This window comes from Eubalaena glacialis, chromosome 1 (assembly GCF_028564815.1).
Source record: "Eubalaena glacialis isolate mEubGla1 chromosome 1, mEubGla1.1.hap2.+ XY, whole genome shotgun sequence".
NCBI classification, from domain to species: domain Eukaryota; kingdom Metazoa; phylum Chordata; class Mammalia; order Artiodactyla; family Balaenidae; genus Eubalaena; species Eubalaena glacialis.
The window spans coordinates 185,421,107-185,437,634 of record NC_083716.1 but is presented as its reverse complement, the minus strand read 5'-3'; the positions used below and the strand labels follow the sequence as shown (position 1 = coordinate 185,437,634).

The following is a 16,528-nucleotide window of genomic DNA, read 5'->3' as shown; positions in this document are numbered from 1 at the left end:
TCACACCTGTTCATGAATTAATTAAGTTTTGACATTTACTTTCCAGAAATACCGGATCTTGAGCTTGCAGATGATTTAAAGAAGATTGTGACCATCAGAGCTGGGGCCTCGTTGCGGCTGATGGTGTCTGTATCTGGAAGACCACCACCCGTCATCACATGGAGCAAGAAGGGCATTGACCTCGCAAGCCGGGCGATCATTGACAACACTGAGAGTTACTCTTTACTTATTGTGGACAAAGTTAACCGGTATGATGCTGGAAAATACACCATTGAAGCTGAAAACCAATCTGGCAAGAAATCAGCAACTGTCCTTGTTAAAGTATATGGTAAGTATTTGTCTTAAAATCAACTATGCTGTGAGTAGATTCTTTAAAAAGATACACCTTAACCTCTGATTATCACCTCTCTAAAAGGAACTATGTTGAGTATATTTTCCTGCCCCCCCAAAAAATCTATCAACCAATCAGGCAAACAGGAAGTACGGATCTTTCATTCTCTTGTTTTAGATACTCCTGGTCCCTGTCCTTCAGTGAAAGTTAAGGAAGTATCAAGAGATTCTGTGACCATTACTTGGGAAGTTCCCACAATTGATGGTGGCGCTCCTGTCAACAATTACATTATTGAGAAGCGTGAAGCTGCCATGAGAGCATTCAAAACAGTAACTACCAAGTGCAGCAAGACGCTCTACAGAATTTCTGGACTTATAGAAGGAACCATGTACTATTTCAGAGTGTTGCCAGAAAATATCTATGGCATTGGAGAACCTTGTGAAACATCTGATGCAGTTCTGGTCTCAGAAGTACCTTTGGTGCCTGTGAAGCTAGAAGTTGTCGATGTCACCAAATCGACTGTTACCCTTGCCTGGGAAAAACCACTCTACGATGGTGGTAGCCGGCTCACTGGCTATGTTCTTGAGGCCTGCAAAGCTGGCACCGAGAGATGGATGAAGGTTGTCACCTTAAAACCCACAGTCCTAGAGCACACTGTTATTTCCTTAAATGAAGGTGAACAGTACTTATTTAGAGTAAGGGCACAAAATGAGAAAGGTGTGTCAGAACCAAGAGAGATCATCACAGCCGTGACTGTACAAGACCTCAGAGGTATGTACCAAATCACCAAAATAACAATAATAGTAAAGGAAAATGAAGGAAACATTCAGAATTCATGACACTTTGTCATTAGAAATAATACTTATGAATAAATGCCTACTTTTTCTCATAGTGTTGCCAGCAATCGATCTTTCTACAATGCCTCAAAAGACCATCCATGTCCCAGCCGGCAGACCAGTAGAGCTGGTGATACCAATTGCTGGTCGCCCACCTCCTGCTGCTTCCTGGTTCTTTGCTGGCTCTAAACTAAGAGAATCAGAGCGTGTCACAGTTGAAACCCATACTAAGGTAGCTAAATTAACCATTCGTGAAACCACTATCAGAGATACTGGAGACTATATACTTGAACTGAAGAATGCAACCGGAACTACTTCAGAGACCATTAAAGTTATCATTCTCGGTAAGGATGAGAGACCAAGACACAAGCAAGCTGTTATTGTTTAGTCACCCAATTTTGATTTGAAGTGAAAATTAATCTCCGGGATTTCTTTTTTTTTTTTTTCATAGACAAGCCTGGTCCACCAACTGGGCCTATCAAGATTGAAGAAATTGATGCTACTTCAGTGACCATTTCCTGGGGACCGCCTGAACTGGATGGTGGTGCTCCACTGAGTGGCTATGTGGTAGAACAACGTGATGCCCATCGTCCAGGGTGGCTGCCAGTGTCTGAATCAGTGACTAGATCAACATTTAAGTTTACCAGACTCACTGAAGGAAACGAGTATGCATTCCGTATAGCTGCGACAAACCGCTTCGGGATCGGCTCGTACTTGCAATCTGAGGCCATAGAATGTCGCAGCCGCATCAGTAAGTCCTGGACGCCACCCCCCACTCTGGGTAGAATCCCCAGAGGTAGAGTCCCCACCACAGAGGTAGAATCCCCACCTCTGATTCTAAATATTAACAAGAAGGAATTTGTTCTTAATATACCCTTATGTAAGTAAAAATAGGTCACAAAGTTAATCCCAGGGTCTTTCCAAGGTTTCTAAACCTCCTTTTCTTGGAAGTTTTCAACATGGGTGGGGTTTTTTTTTTAAGAAGAAAGAGAGGAGGAGGGAGTTAGGGAAGGATGGATGGAAGGAAAGGCGGGAGGGAGGACCGGCTGTTACAGTGAGAAACAATACAGAATACATGCTAAATAAATGTTTATAAAATTGAAGAAAATGAGGAACAGCAAGAAAAGTACAAAAATGAAAACATGAGAAAAACAGTTGCAAGAGTCTTATATATACCATTTTAAGATGGTATATACAAGACACACTTATACAAATGTATGAGTCTTCAATTTATTCATGGTGCCATGTTGTGTTTACCTCTGTCTTGCTGCAGATATTCCTGGACCTCCAGAAACATTACAGATATTTGATGTCTCACGTGAGGGCATGACACTTACTTGGTACCCACCAGAAGATGACGGTGGCTCCCAAGTGACTGGATATATCGTGGAGCGCAAAGAAGTGAGAGCAGATCGATGGGTCCGTGTAAATAAAGTACCAGTGACGATGACACGGTACCGTTCCACTGGCCTTACTGAAGGCTTAGAATATGAACACCGTGTCACAGCCATTAACGTGAGAGGAACTGGAAAACCAAGCCGTCCTTCCAAACCCACCATTGCCATGGATCCAATTGGTAAATACCTTTTGTATAAGTTTATTGAGGTATAATTTAATGTGGTAACAGTCACCCTTCTGAAATATAGAATTCTATAAGTTTTGTATAACCACAATCAAAATATAGAATATTTCCAACAGCTCAAAAAGTTCAGTTGTGTCCTCTGTCATCAATCCCCTCCCCACTCCAACCCCGGGCAACTTTGGGCAAATAACTTTATATTCTTCTCTTGAGTCTATTTCTCCCTCTTTAAAATGGAACTCACAATACACACCCTATATCACAGTTAAAATTTTAAAGCAAGTTAATATTTCTGGAAGCACTTTAAAAACTGATGGTAAATGTAAGATAGTATTAGTGATTATAAACAAAGCACAAATAAGACAAAGGAAAAACCAAGAGCTTTAAGTAATGTTAACTGATTAAAATGAATTAAATATTTACAAAATGAAAAATATTCTAATGTTATAGTCCATGTTTCCACAACTCACTGAAATTGTTAGGTGGTGCATTTGATTTTCAACTTTGCAGAAACTTTAACAAGTATGTTTTTGTCTTATTCTTATTCCCAGCTCCTCCAGGAAAGCCACAAAACCCAAGAGTTACTGATACAACAAGGACATCAGTCTCCCTGGCCTGGAGTGTTCCAGAAGATGAAGGAGGATCTAAAGTCACAGGCTACTTGATCGAAATGCAAAAAGTTGATCAATATGAATGGACCAAATGCAACACCACCCCAACCAAGATTCGGGAGTATACTCTCACACACCTACCTCAGGGCACTGAATACAGATTCCGTGTCCTAGCTTGTAATGCTGGTGGACCTGGGGAGCCCGCTGAGGTACCAGGAACAGTCAAAGTCACGGAAATGCTCGGTAAGACATATGATCATTTACTTTCTGCTATAATTGCCTTAAGACTTATTTCCTACACCCGCCTCCCAAAATGCTAATTGTAACCCTACCTTTCTTCCCAGAATATCCTGACTATGAACTTGATGAAAGATACCAGGAAGGTATCTTTGTAAGACAAGGTGGGGTCATCAGACTTACCATACCAATCAAAGGAAAACCATTCCCAATATGTAAATGGACCAAGGAAGGCCAAGATATTAGTAAGCGTGCCATGATTGCAACCTCTGAAACTCACACTGAGCTTGTAATCAAAGAAGCAGACAGGGATGATTCTGGCACTTACGACCTGGTTCTGGAAAACAAATGTGGCAAGAAGGCTGTCTACATCAAGGTCAGGGTGATAGGAAGTCCCAACACTCCAGAAGGGCCACTTGAATATGACGACATACAAGCTCGCTCTGTAAGGGTCAGTTGGAGACCCCCTGCCGATGATGGTGGTGCTGACATCTTAGGCTACATCCTCGAGAGACGAGAAGTGCCTAAAGCCGCCTGGTACACCATCGACTCCAGAGTCCGAGGTACATCTCTGGTCGTAAAAGGCCTCAAAGAAAACGTGGAGTACCATTTCCGTGTTTCAGCAGAAAACCAGTTTGGAATAAGCAAACCCTTGAAATCTGAGGAACCAGTGATACCAAAAACACCACTGAGTAAGTGCTCTTCCAACCATAACACTGTAAAAATCCTCTCAGTGCTCTTTTGTTTCGAAAGGAAAGCCACCAGCTTACACGAGTTGGGACTGCACTCTAACACATGTGTTTTCCACTTACATTCCCAGACCCTCCCGAGCCTCCAAGCAATCCCCCAGAAGTACTAGATGTGACCAAGAGTTCTGTCAGCCTGTCCTGGTCCCGGCCCAGAGACGATGGTGGTTCTCGGGTCACAGGCTACTACATTGAACGCAAGGAGACATCAACTGACAAGTGGGTCAGACACAACAAGACTCAGATCACCACCACAATGTACACCATCACCGGGCTTGTTCCCGACGCGGAATATCAGTTCCGCATCATCGCACAGAATGACGTTGGCCTAAGCGAGACCAGCCCTGCTTCTGAACCAGTTGTTTGCAAAGATCCATTTGGTAAGGAAAGAGTTTCCAAAGGGGTTAGAATCAGAGAGGCAAACCATCTTTGCTCTCTTTCTTTTATTTCAGCAGGAAAGCTGATTTCCTTTTCAACTGTTTTCAAACATTTCAGATAAGCCAAGCCAACCTGGAGAACTCGAGATTCTTTCAATATCCAAAGACAGCGTCACTCTACAGTGGGAGAAACCTGAATGTGATGGTGGCAAAGAAATCCTTGGATACTGGGTTGAATATAGACAATCTGGAGACAATGTCTGGAAGAAGAGCAGTAAGGACCGCATCAAGGACAGGCAATTCACAATAGGGGGTTTGCTGGAAGCTACAGAGTATGAATTCAGGGTTTTCGCTGAGAATGAGACAGGGCTGAGCAGACCTCGAAGAACCGCTATGTCTGTAAAGACGAAACTAACATGTAAGTAGCCGTTAGTTCTCTGCTTATGGTTTACAAACTGAGCAACATGTTAAGGCTAATTCTTCCTCTGGACTAAGTAGATCTCCAGAAAGCTTTACTAGAGAGCAAGTGTTTGGAAAGAAATCACTCACTCTGGCATATGCACACACAGGGAATAGTTGATGCATTCTAAAGGAAGTCATTCCAAGCACATAACCTCAGCAGTGAACTGTTAGGTGCAGTGAACTGATTCCTAAAGCAATTTCTCCCTTGAATACAATGGGTTTTTTTTTTTTAATACTCCTAGTAAGACTTGAAGGGTCAACAAATGTACCCCACTTCAGTGAACCTAAGTAAGGGCAAATCTACAGATTTAAAAAAAAAAAAAAAAAAAAAAATCTACAGATTTATAGAGAACTAATATTTCCCCAAAACCCTATACATTGTTAATACCTCCCAATCATAAAAAGTCACTCTACATAATAATATGATGTGCTCATTGAATCTCTACTTTCCAGATGATCCTCCAGTCACGGTGAAGCCTTTTTAAGAATTAGACTCATATGTAAATAATGGTGTCTAAAAAAGTATTAGTCAATAGGATGAATTCATTCCTGATATACAAGGACAGAGGATTATAGATTCAGTAGTAACAATAATGCATTAATGTTATCTTTCATACCCTTCAGCTGGAGAGGCCCCAGGAGTACGCAAAGAAATGAAGGATGTCACCACCAAACTGGGTGAAGCTGCTCAACTCTCATGCCAGATTGTTGGAAGGCCTCTACCAGACATTAAATGGTACCGATTTGGTAAGGAGCTGATACAAAGCCGCAAGTACAAAATGTCTTCAGATGGACGCACACATACCCTAACAGTAATGACCGAGGAACAAGATGATGAAGGCGTTTATACCTGCATAGCTACCAATGAGGTTGGAGAAGTAGAATCCAGTAGTAAGCTTCTCCTGCAAGCAACGCCACAATTCCATCCCGGTTACCCACTGAAAGAGAAGTATTACGGTGCTGTGGGGTCAACGCTTCGACTTCACGTTATGTACATTGGCCGTCCGGTACCTGCCATCACTTGGTTCCATGGCCAGAAACTTTTGCAAAACTCAGAAAACACTGCTATTGAAAACACTGAGCACTATACTCATCTCGTCATGAAGAATGTCCAACGTAAGACTCACGCTGGGAAATACAAAGTTCAGCTCAGCAATGTTCTTGGAACAGTGGATGCCATCCTTGATGTGGAAATACAAGGTATTTTATTTTCATTTTCAGTGGGGTTTTTTTTGTTGTTTTTAAAGAAAAAAGAAAAAAGAAAAAAATCTTGGGAGACACACTACAGAAACCACTCCAATTGTATTTTCTCCCAACAGATAAACCAGACAAACCTACAGGACCAATTGTGATTGAAGCTCTATTGAAGAACTCTGTGGTGATCAGCTGGAAACCACCTGCAGATGACGGAGGCTCCTGGATCACCAATTATGTGGTAGAGAAATGTGAGGCCAAGGAAGGGGCTGAATGGCAATTGGTGTCTTCAGCCATCTCAGTGACAACCTGTAGAATTGTGAACCTCACAGAAAATGCTGGGTATTACTTCCGGGTTTTGGCTCAGAACACGTTTGGCATCAGTGACCCTCTAGAAGTCTCCTCAGTTGTGATCATTAAGAGTCCATTTGGTGAGTACAACCTCTACAGTCTTCCTATGGCCAAATTCCATCTGTATGTAAAACTTTTTTTTTAAACAGAAATAACTTTTGAAAGGAGATAGCAAAGATTCAACTAAAATACAAGTGCCTTTTATCTCACTTAAATTGAATTTTTGCTTATCTAAAAGGGCACATGTATACCTTATCCCCTTTTTCTCTAAAAAGGAACTTTGTGTTTTGGTAAGTTTCTCGGCATAAAGTAACCAATTTCATTTTTCTGGATTAGTTATTCTTAATAGAACTTTGGGTTCATAACATTTTATTTTTTAAAAAATAAGCTCTTCATAAAGCTGTTTGTTTCACCCCATGAGTCAAATGCTTTTTGTTTGTTTTAAACAGAAAAACCAGGTGCTCCTGGCAAACCAACTATTGCTGCTGTCACAAAAGATTCTTGTGTTGTGGCCTGGAAGCCACCTGCCAGTGATGGAGGTGCAAAGATTAGAAATTACTACCTTGAGAAGCGTGAGAAGAAGCAGAACAAGTGGATTGCTGTGACAACAGATGAAATTCGAGAAACCGTCTTTTCAGTGCAAAACCTTATTGAAGGTCTTGAATATGAGTTCCGTGTGAAATGTGAAAACCTAGGTGGGGAAGGCGAATGGAGTGAAATATCAGAACCTGTCACTCCCAAATCTGATGTCCCAATTCAGGCACCACACTTTAAAGAGGAACTGAGAAATCTAAATGTCAGATATCACAGCAATGCTACTTTGGTCTGCAAAGTGACTGGTCATCCAAAACCAGTTGTGAAATGGTACAGACAAGGCAAAGAAATCATTGCAGATGGATTAAAGTACAGGATTCAAGAGTTTAAGGGTGGCTACCACCAGCTCATCATTGCAAGCGTCACAGATGATGATGCCACAGTTTACCAAGTCAGAGCTACCAACCAAGGAGGGTCTGTGTCTGGCACTGCCTCCTTGGAAGTAGAAGGTAAAAACAAATCAGCAAACATCATTTTGGTGCTAGATTACATATTATTAATTGGGGTGGGGGGTGCTCTTAAATAGTGTTGGGTATTGCTAAATTATATTCTTCCTTCTTTTATTCTGATACAGTTCCAGCCAAGATACACTTGCCTAAAAATCTTGAAGGCATGGGAGCAGTCCACGCTCTCCGAGGTGAGGTAATCAGCATTAAGATCCCATTCAGTGGCAAACCAGCCCCAGTGATCACCTGGCAGAAAGGACAAGATCTCATCAACAACAATGGCCACTACCAAGTTATTGTCACAAGATCTTTCACATCACTTGTTTTCCCCAACGGAGTGGAGAGAAAAGATGCTGGTTTCTATGTGGTCTGTGCTAAAAACAGATTTGGAATTGATCAGAAGACAGTTGAACTGGACGTGGCCGATGTTCCCGACCCACCCAGAGGAGTCAAAGTTAGTGACGTCTCACGAGATTCTGTCAACTTAACATGGACTGAGCCAGCTTCTGATGGTGGCAGCAAAATCACCAACTACATTGTTGAAAAATGTGCGACCACTGCAGAAAGATGGATCCGCGTAGGACAGGCCCGAGAAACACACTATACCGTAATCAACTTATTTGGGAAAACAAGTTACCAGTTCCGTATAATAGCGGAAAATAAATTTGGCCTGAGCAAGCCTTCTGAGCCTTCAGAACCAACCATAACCAAAGAAGATAAGACCAGAGCTATGAACTATGATGAAGAGGTTGATGAAACCAGGGAAGTTTCTATGACCAAAGCATCTCACTCTTCAACCAAGGAACTCTATGAGAAATATATGATTGCTGAAGATCTTGGGCGTGGTCAGTTTGGAATTGTCCACCGTTGTGTTGAAACATCCTCAAAGAAGACATACATGGCCAAATTTGTTAAAGTCAAAGGGACTGATCAGGTTTTGGTAAAGAAAGAAATTTCCATTCTAAACATCACTAGGCACCGAAATATCTTATACCTCCATGAATCATTTGAAAGCATGGAAGAATTAGTTATGATCTTTGAGTTCATATCAGGACTTGACATATTTGAACGCATTAACACAAGTGTTTTTGAACTTAATGAGAGAGAAATTGTAAGCTATGTTCGCCAGGTCTGTGAAGCACTTGAGTTCTTACACAGTCATAATATTGGACACTTTGATATTAGACCAGAAAATATCATTTACCAAACAAGAAGGAGCTCCACCATTAAAATCATAGAATTCGGTCAAGCCCATCAGCTGAAGCCAGGGGACATCTTTAGGCTTCTGTTCACTGCCCCTGAATACTATGCACCTGAAGTCCACCAGCATGATGTTGTCAGCACAGCCACAGACATGTGGTCACTCGGAACACTGGTATATGTGCTGTTGAGTGGTATCAATCCATTCCTGGCCGAAACTAACCAACAGGTAATTGAGAACATCATGAATGCTGAATATACCTTTGATGAAGAAGCATTCCAAGAGATCAGCCTTGAAGCCATGGACTTTGTTGACCGGCTGTTAGTGAAAGACAGAAAATCTCGCATGACAGCATCTGAGGCTCTCCAGCACCCGTGGCTGAAGCAGAAGATAGAAAGAGTCAGTACTAAAGTGATCAGGACATTGAAACACCGACGTTACTACCACACCCTGATCAAGAAAGACCTCAACTTGGTTGTGTCTGCAGCCAGGATCTCCTGTGGTGGTGCAATTCGATCTCAGAAGGGAGTGAGCGTCGCTAAAGTTAAAGTGGCATCCGTTGAAATCGGCCCAGTTTCTGGGCAGATAATGCATGCAGTCGGTGAAGAAGGAGGATATGTCAAATACGTATGCAAAATTGAAAATTACGATCAGTCTACCCAAGTGACTTGGTACTTTGGTGTCAGACAGCTGGAGAACAGTGAGAAATATGAAATCACCTATGACGATGGAGTGGCCACCATGTATGTCAAACACATTACCAAATTTGATGACGGTACCTACAGATGCAAAGTAGTCAATGACTATGGGGAAGACAGTTCTTACGCAGAGCTGTTTGTTAAAGGTGTGAGAGAAGTTTACGACTATTACTGCCGTAGAACTATAAAGAAAATTAAGCGCAGAACAGATACCATGAGGCTCCTGGAAAGGCCACCAGAATTCACGCTGCCTCTCTATAACAGGACAGTTTATGTGGGTGAAAATGTCCGGTTTGGAGTAACTATAACTGTCCACCCAGAGCCTCGAGTAACATGGTATAAATCAGGTCAGAAAATCAAACCAGGTGATGATGATAGGAAGTACACATTTGAGTCCGACAAGGGTCTTTACCAATTAACAATCAACAGTGTAACTACGGATGATGCTGCCGAATACACTGTTGTGGCAAAAAACAAATACGGTGAAGACAGCTGCAAAGCAAAGCTGACTGTGACCCCACACCCACCTCCAACAGGTACGACTCTAAGACCCATGTTCAAACGGCTACTGGCAAACGCAGAATGCCAAGAAGGCCAAAGTGTCTGCTTTGAGATCAGGGTGTCTGGCATCCCCCCGCCAACATTAAAATGGGAGAAAGACGGTCGGCCACTGTCCCTCGGGCCTAACATTGAAATTATCCACGAAGGCTTGGATTATTATGCTCTTCATATCAGGGATACTTTGCCTGAAGACACGGGTTACTATAGAGTCACAGCCACAAACACTGCTGGATCCACCAGCTGCCAGGCCCACCTACAAGTGGAACGCCTGAGGTACGTCAAACAGGAATTCAAGACTAAGGAGGAGCGCGAACGACACGTACAGAGGCAAATTGACAAGACGCTAAGAATGGCTGAAATTCTTTCCGGAACTGAGACTGTGCCACTGACACAGGTTGCCCAGGAGGCACTGAGAGAAGCTGCCATCCTTTACAAACCAGCCGTCAGCACCAAGACTGTAAAAGGGGAATACCGACTTGAGACGGAAGAAAAGAAGGAGGAGAGAAAACTCCGCATGCCTTACGAAGTACCAGAGCCACGCAAGTACAAACCGGCCACCATAGAAGAAGACCAACACATTAAGCAGTTCGTGCCCATGTCTGACATGAAATGGTACAAAAAGATACGCGATCAATTTGAAATGCCTGGGAAGATGGACAGAGTTGTACAGAAAAGACCCAAGCGCATCCGCCTTTCAAGATGGGAACAGTTCTACGTGATGCCTCTTCCACGCATCACTGATCAATACAGACCCAAGTGGAGGATTCCCAAACTGTCCCAAGACGACCTTGAAATGGTGAGACCAGCCCGCCGGCGTACACCTTCTCCTGATTATTACTTTTATTACAGACCCAGGAGACGTTCTCTCGGTGACATCTCGGATGAAGAATTGCTCCTGCCCATTGACGACTACCTGGCAATGAAGAGAACAGAGGAAGAGAGGCTGCGTCTTGAAGAAGAGCTGGAACTGGGTTTTTCAGCCTCACCCCCAAGCCGGAGCCCTCCACGTTTTGAGCTTTCGAGTCTGCGTTACCCTTCCCCACAAGCTCAGGTCAAGGTGGAGGAAGCAAGAAAAGACTTCAGATACTCAACGTATCACATCCCAACGAAGGCAGAGACCAGCACGAGTTACGCAGAGCTGCGGGAGCGGCACGCCCGCGCCTCGCACAGGCAGCCCAGGCAGCGGCAGAGGATCATGGCCGAGAGAGAGGACCAGGAGCTGCTGCGTCCAGTCACCACCACCCGGCGCCTCTCGGAATACAAAAGCGAGCTGGACCACATGGCGAAGGAAGAAAAATCTAGAAAGAAATCAAGACGCCATAGAGAAGTGACTGAAATAACGGAAACTGAGGAAGAATATGAGATCTCCAAACACACTCAGAGAGACACTTCCTCCTCGGTGTCCAGGCTGCTGAGACGCCGGCGCTCCCTGTCTCCGACCTACATCGAGTTGATGAGGCCGGTGTCCGAGCTGATCCGGCCGCGGCCACAGCCAGCTGAGGAATATGAATATGAAGATGACGTAGAAAGAAGGTCTCCTACCCCAGAGAGGACTCGCCCACGTTCCCCCAGCCCTGTGTCTAGTGAGCGATCACTGTCAAGATTTGAGAGGTCGGCAAGATTTGATATCTTTTCCAGGTACGAGTCCATGAAAGCTGCTTTAAAAACTCAGAAGACATCAGAAAGGAAGTATGAGGTTTTGAGTCAGCAGCCTTTTACGCTGGACCACATGCCTCGAATCACACTGAGGATGCGCTCCCACAGGGTACCGTGCGGCCAAAATACACGTTTTATCTTAAATGTTCAGTCTAAGCCAACTGCCGAGGTCAAATGGTACCACAACGGTGTAGAACTCCAAGAGAGCAGTAAGATTCATTACACCAACACCAGTGGGGTCCTGACCCTGGAAATTCTGGACTGTCATATTGATGACAGCGGAACATACCGTGCCGTGTGCACCAACTACAAAGGTGAGGCTTCTGACTATGCAACCTTGGACGTCACGGGAGGGGATTACACCACCTATGCTTCCCAGCGCAGAGACGAAGAGGTCCCCCGATCTGTTTTCCCTGAGCTGACGAGAACAGAGGCCTATGCGGTTTCATCATTTAAGAAAACATCTGAGATGGAAGCTTCCTCTTCCATCAGGGAAATGAAATCACAGATGACAGAGACAAGGGAAAGTCTCTCATCGTATGAACACCATGCATCTGCAGAAATGAAAAGTGCTGCAGTCGAAGAAAAGTCACTGGAAGAAAAATCCACACACAGGAAGATCAAGACGACTTTGGCAGCAAGAATTCTCATGAAGCCGAGGTCCATAACGGTGTATGAAGGCGACTCTGCAAGGTTTTCTTGCGATACAGATGGTGAGCCGGTACCGACTGTGACATGGCTGCGTAGGGGACAAGTCATAAGCACTTCCGCCCGCCACCAAGTGACCACCGCAAAGTACAAATCGACCTTTGAGATCTCTTCAGTCCAGGCTTCGGATGAGGGCAACTACAGCGTGGTGGTAGAGAACAGCGAAGGGAAGCAAGAGGCACAGTTTACTCTGACCATTCAAAAGGCCAGGGTTACTGAGAAGGCTCTGACATCACCACCAAAAGTCAAATCCCCAGAGCCTCGGGTAAAATCCCCAGAAGGAGTCAAGTCTCCAAAACAAGTGAAATCCCCAGAACTGGTGACTTCTCACCCAAAAGCTGTATCACCCACAGAGACAAAACCCACACCAACAGAAAAGGTTCAGCAGCTGCCAGTCGCTGCCCCACCCAAGATAATTCAGTCCTTGAAAGCAGAAGCTTCTAAAGATACAGCAAAGCTGACCTGTGTGGTCGAAAGTACTGTATTGTGTGCAAAAGAGGTCGCCTGGTATAAAGATGGCAAGAAACTGAAGGAAAATGGGCATTTCCAGTTTCATTATTCGGCAGATGGTACCTATGAGCTCAAAATCCATAACCTCACTGAATCTGATTGTGGAGAATATGTTTGTGAGATTTCTGGTGAAGGTGGAACTTCCAAAACTAACTTCCAATTTGTGGGACAAGCCTTTAAGAATATCCATGAGGAAGTTTCAAGCATATCAGAAACCAAGAAAGCAGCTCAGAAAACTGCCGAGTCAACAGAAACCAAGAAAGCAGCTCCAAAAACTGCTGAGCCAACAGAAACCAAGAAAGCAGCTCCAAAAACTGCTGAGCCAACAGAAATCAAGAAAACTGAACCAAAAGCTCCTGAACCAGTTTCCACAAAACCAGTAATTGTTACTGGGCTGCAGGATACAACTATTTCTTCAGACAGTGTCACTAAATTTGCAGTTAAAGCTACTGGAAAACCCCAGCCAACTGTCACCTGGACAAAGGATGGAAAGGTAACCAGTTCTTAAATGATCCTTAATCTTACCTTCTAAAAAAACTAACCTCTTCCCTCTTCCCCATCTCCCAAAGAAAGTTTAAAAGTAAATCACTTTTTAAAACTCAAATCACGTGCATTCTACAGGCTATAACACAAGGAGGTAAATATAAACTCTCTGAAGACAAAGGAGGATTCTTCCTAGAAATTCATAAGACTGATACTTCTGACGGTGGACTTTATACTTGTACAATAACAAATTCAGCTGGATCTGTGTCCTCTAGCTGCAAATTAACAATAAAAGGTAGGTTGGCTTTTATTCTTACCAATAATTTTCAGAAAACAATATGAAGGAAACATTTCTAAACACTATTCCTTACACACACACACACACACACAAAGTATTAAAATAAAACTGTTTTACCAAGTTACAGAATACCATTTGTACACAAATGTACAAATACACATATTTGAAGTTATCATATACTTTTATATTTATTAAGTGTCTAATTGTATGTGGTGTTATATAAGATTCCATAGAGATTATATAAGATTCCTGCTCCCAGGAACGTTTAAGAATAAAGTCAGGTGAATATACAAAATGGCACTTCTTCCCTAAAACTTCACTCTTGCTAATTTTCCAAAGCAGTGGAAAGTTAATGAAAGAAGTGTATCAGTTTTCCCAATTAAAATTAGTTTGCTTTCATATCAGTCTTCTAAAACATAATTCAATTGTTTTAATTACTCAAAATCTCCTAAATCCACCCATCTCCTAAATCCTTCAACTATTCTTTTCAAAACTTTTTTTCCCCTTAAGTCATAAAAATCATTCTTCTGTTTAGTTTAGTTTAAATAATCATTACACTGATCTCCAAAGTCATGCATGACAACTTTCCAAGATTGGGACTGAGAAAGAATTAGGTATTACCTACACTGCATGCGTTAAGTCAATATTTTTTCTTTGTATATTATTCACTTACAGAATCCACAAGAGAAGAGGGTGGGGCCTCTTTCCAATTCAGTTTGCCTTATAGAGCTTTCTTTTTCAGCTGTAACAGACACCGAGATACAGAAAGTATCTACACAAAAGACCTCCAAAAGTACATCCCAGAAGAAGGCTGCTGTCCAAGAGGAAATTTCCAAAAAAGCCCTAATTTCTGAAGAAATCAAGATGTCAGAGGTGAAGTCTCCAGAGAAGCTGGCCCTCAAGGAGGAAGCTTCAACAGTTCTGATTTCCGAAAAAGTCAAGAAATCAGAAGCGACCTCCCTGGAAAAATCCATTGTCCATGAGGAAATCACTAAAACATCACAGGCATCAGAAGAAATCAGAACTGATGCTGAGATTAAAGCATATTCTACTCAGATGAGTATACCTGATGGTCAGAAAGTGACTTTAAAAGCCAACATTGCTGGTGCCACTGATGTGAAATGGGTATTGAATGGGGTAGAGCTCAGTAACTCCGAGGAGTACAGATATGGCGTCTCAGGCAGCGACCAGACGCTGACCATCAAGCAGGCTGGTCACAAAGATGAAGGGATCCTCACCTGCATTGGCAAAACCAGCCAAGGAATCATCAAGTGTCAGTATGATCTGACCCTGAGCAAAGAACTCTCAGATGCTCCAGCCTTCATCTCCCAGCCCAGATCTCAAAATGTTAACGAAGGACAAAATGTTCTCTTTTCTTGTGAAATCAGTGGTGAGCCATCGCCTGAAATCGAATGGTTTAAAAACAACCTGCCAGTAAGTTGAGTTATGAATATACCACTGAAGAAAACTTTAAATACTCCATCTACTCCTGAAGAGCTCAAAGAAACCCTTTTTTTCTCTTCTTTTTAGATTTCTGTTTCTTCAAATATCAGCGTAAGTCGCTCCAGAAATGTATATTCTCTTGAAATCCGAAATGCCTCAGTAAGTGACAGTGGGAAATACACAATTAAGGCCAAAAATTTCCATGGCCAATGTTCAGCTACTGCTTCCTTAACGGTCCTTCGTAAGTATATCTTTACCATTTTCCTTACTTGCTTAAGGCTGTTATCTGAGTTTTTTTGTTTGTTTTTTGCTTTTGTCTTCTGAGCCCAGCAAACTCTCTGGAGCCCCATGTGTAAGAGACACCGGCCTCCTGTGTGAATTCATTCTTAACGGTCAACGTTTCTTTACAGCTAGACAGAAACATGGATAAGTTAACTTTCAAAGCAAAGCTACCAACTGTCCTATTACATGTATTTTCAGAATGCACAATATAAAAATTATTTTCTGTATGACTAATCATTTTTCTCCTAGTGATTCTAGCACCTGCATGTAATGTAATGATAGAAATATAAGGATTCGTTTCTGGGAGACACTGAGCTAGCTCTTGACAACTGTATGTATGTATTTGCTTATGCTTCCACAGCAAATTGTTTGGGTTGCATTTCTGTGTGTGTGTCTAAGTGTTCCATTTCTGTAAGTCAGTGTCAGATGTCACCAATTAACCAGATGTCATTGGTGTTCACTGTGTATCTGCTATGCTCCACAGCTCTAGTTGAAGAACCTCCCAGAGAGGTAGTATTGAGGACAAGTGGTGACACGAGCTTGCGAGGAAGCTTCTCATCTCAGTCAGTCCAAATGTCTGCCTCTAAGCAGGAGGCCTCCTTCAGCAGTTTCAGCAGCAGCAGTGCTAGCAGCATGACCGAAATGAAATTTGCAAGCATGTCTGCCCAAGGCATGTCCTCCATGCAAGAGTCCTTTGTAGAAATGAGTTCCAGCAGTTTTATGGGAAAATCTAGTATGACACAACTGGAAAGCTCAACCAGTAGGATGCTTAAAGCAGGCCTAAGAGGTGAGCAATCAAATTACTGGTAGAGGTAGACAAGCCGAGTAGCATGGTAGAGTCCTTAGTACATACAATTCAGTAGAAAGCAAATTGTTATATTTTCAGTGATCCTAAAACTTTTTTGTTGTTGTTGTTCCATAAAG

At 42.8% G+C, this 16,528-nt stretch overlaps 1 protein-coding gene across 1 annotated transcript in view; it reads left to right on the top strand.

Moving 5' to 3' along the window:
- TTN (titin) overlaps positions 1-16,528 on the top strand; it is a 280,899-nt gene that overhangs the window by 264,072 nt on the left and 299 nt on the right. The window contains exons 296-313 of the mRNA XM_061185429.1: positions 47-328; positions 509-1,102; positions 1,224-1,511; positions 1,619-1,918; positions 2,441-2,743; positions 3,298-3,600; positions 3,702-4,286; positions 4,415-4,720; positions 4,836-5,135; positions 5,804-6,379; positions 6,499-6,804; positions 7,174-7,767; positions 7,893-13,360; positions 13,436-13,591; positions 13,720-13,876; positions 14,622-15,313; positions 15,410-15,563; positions 16,089-16,391. Of these exons, the coding sequence (XP_061041412.1) occupies positions 47-328; positions 509-1,102; positions 1,224-1,511; positions 1,619-1,918; positions 2,441-2,743; positions 3,298-3,600; positions 3,702-4,286; positions 4,415-4,720; positions 4,836-5,135; positions 5,804-6,379; positions 6,499-6,804; positions 7,174-7,767; positions 7,893-13,360; positions 13,436-13,591; positions 13,720-13,876; positions 14,622-15,313; positions 15,410-15,563; positions 16,089-16,391 (11,667 nt within the window). The remainder of the gene's footprint in view (positions 1-46; positions 329-508; positions 1,103-1,223; positions 1,512-1,618; positions 1,919-2,440; positions 2,744-3,297; positions 3,601-3,701; positions 4,287-4,414; positions 4,721-4,835; positions 5,136-5,803; positions 6,380-6,498; positions 6,805-7,173; positions 7,768-7,892; positions 13,361-13,435; positions 13,592-13,719; positions 13,877-14,621; positions 15,314-15,409; positions 15,564-16,088; positions 16,392-16,528) is intronic.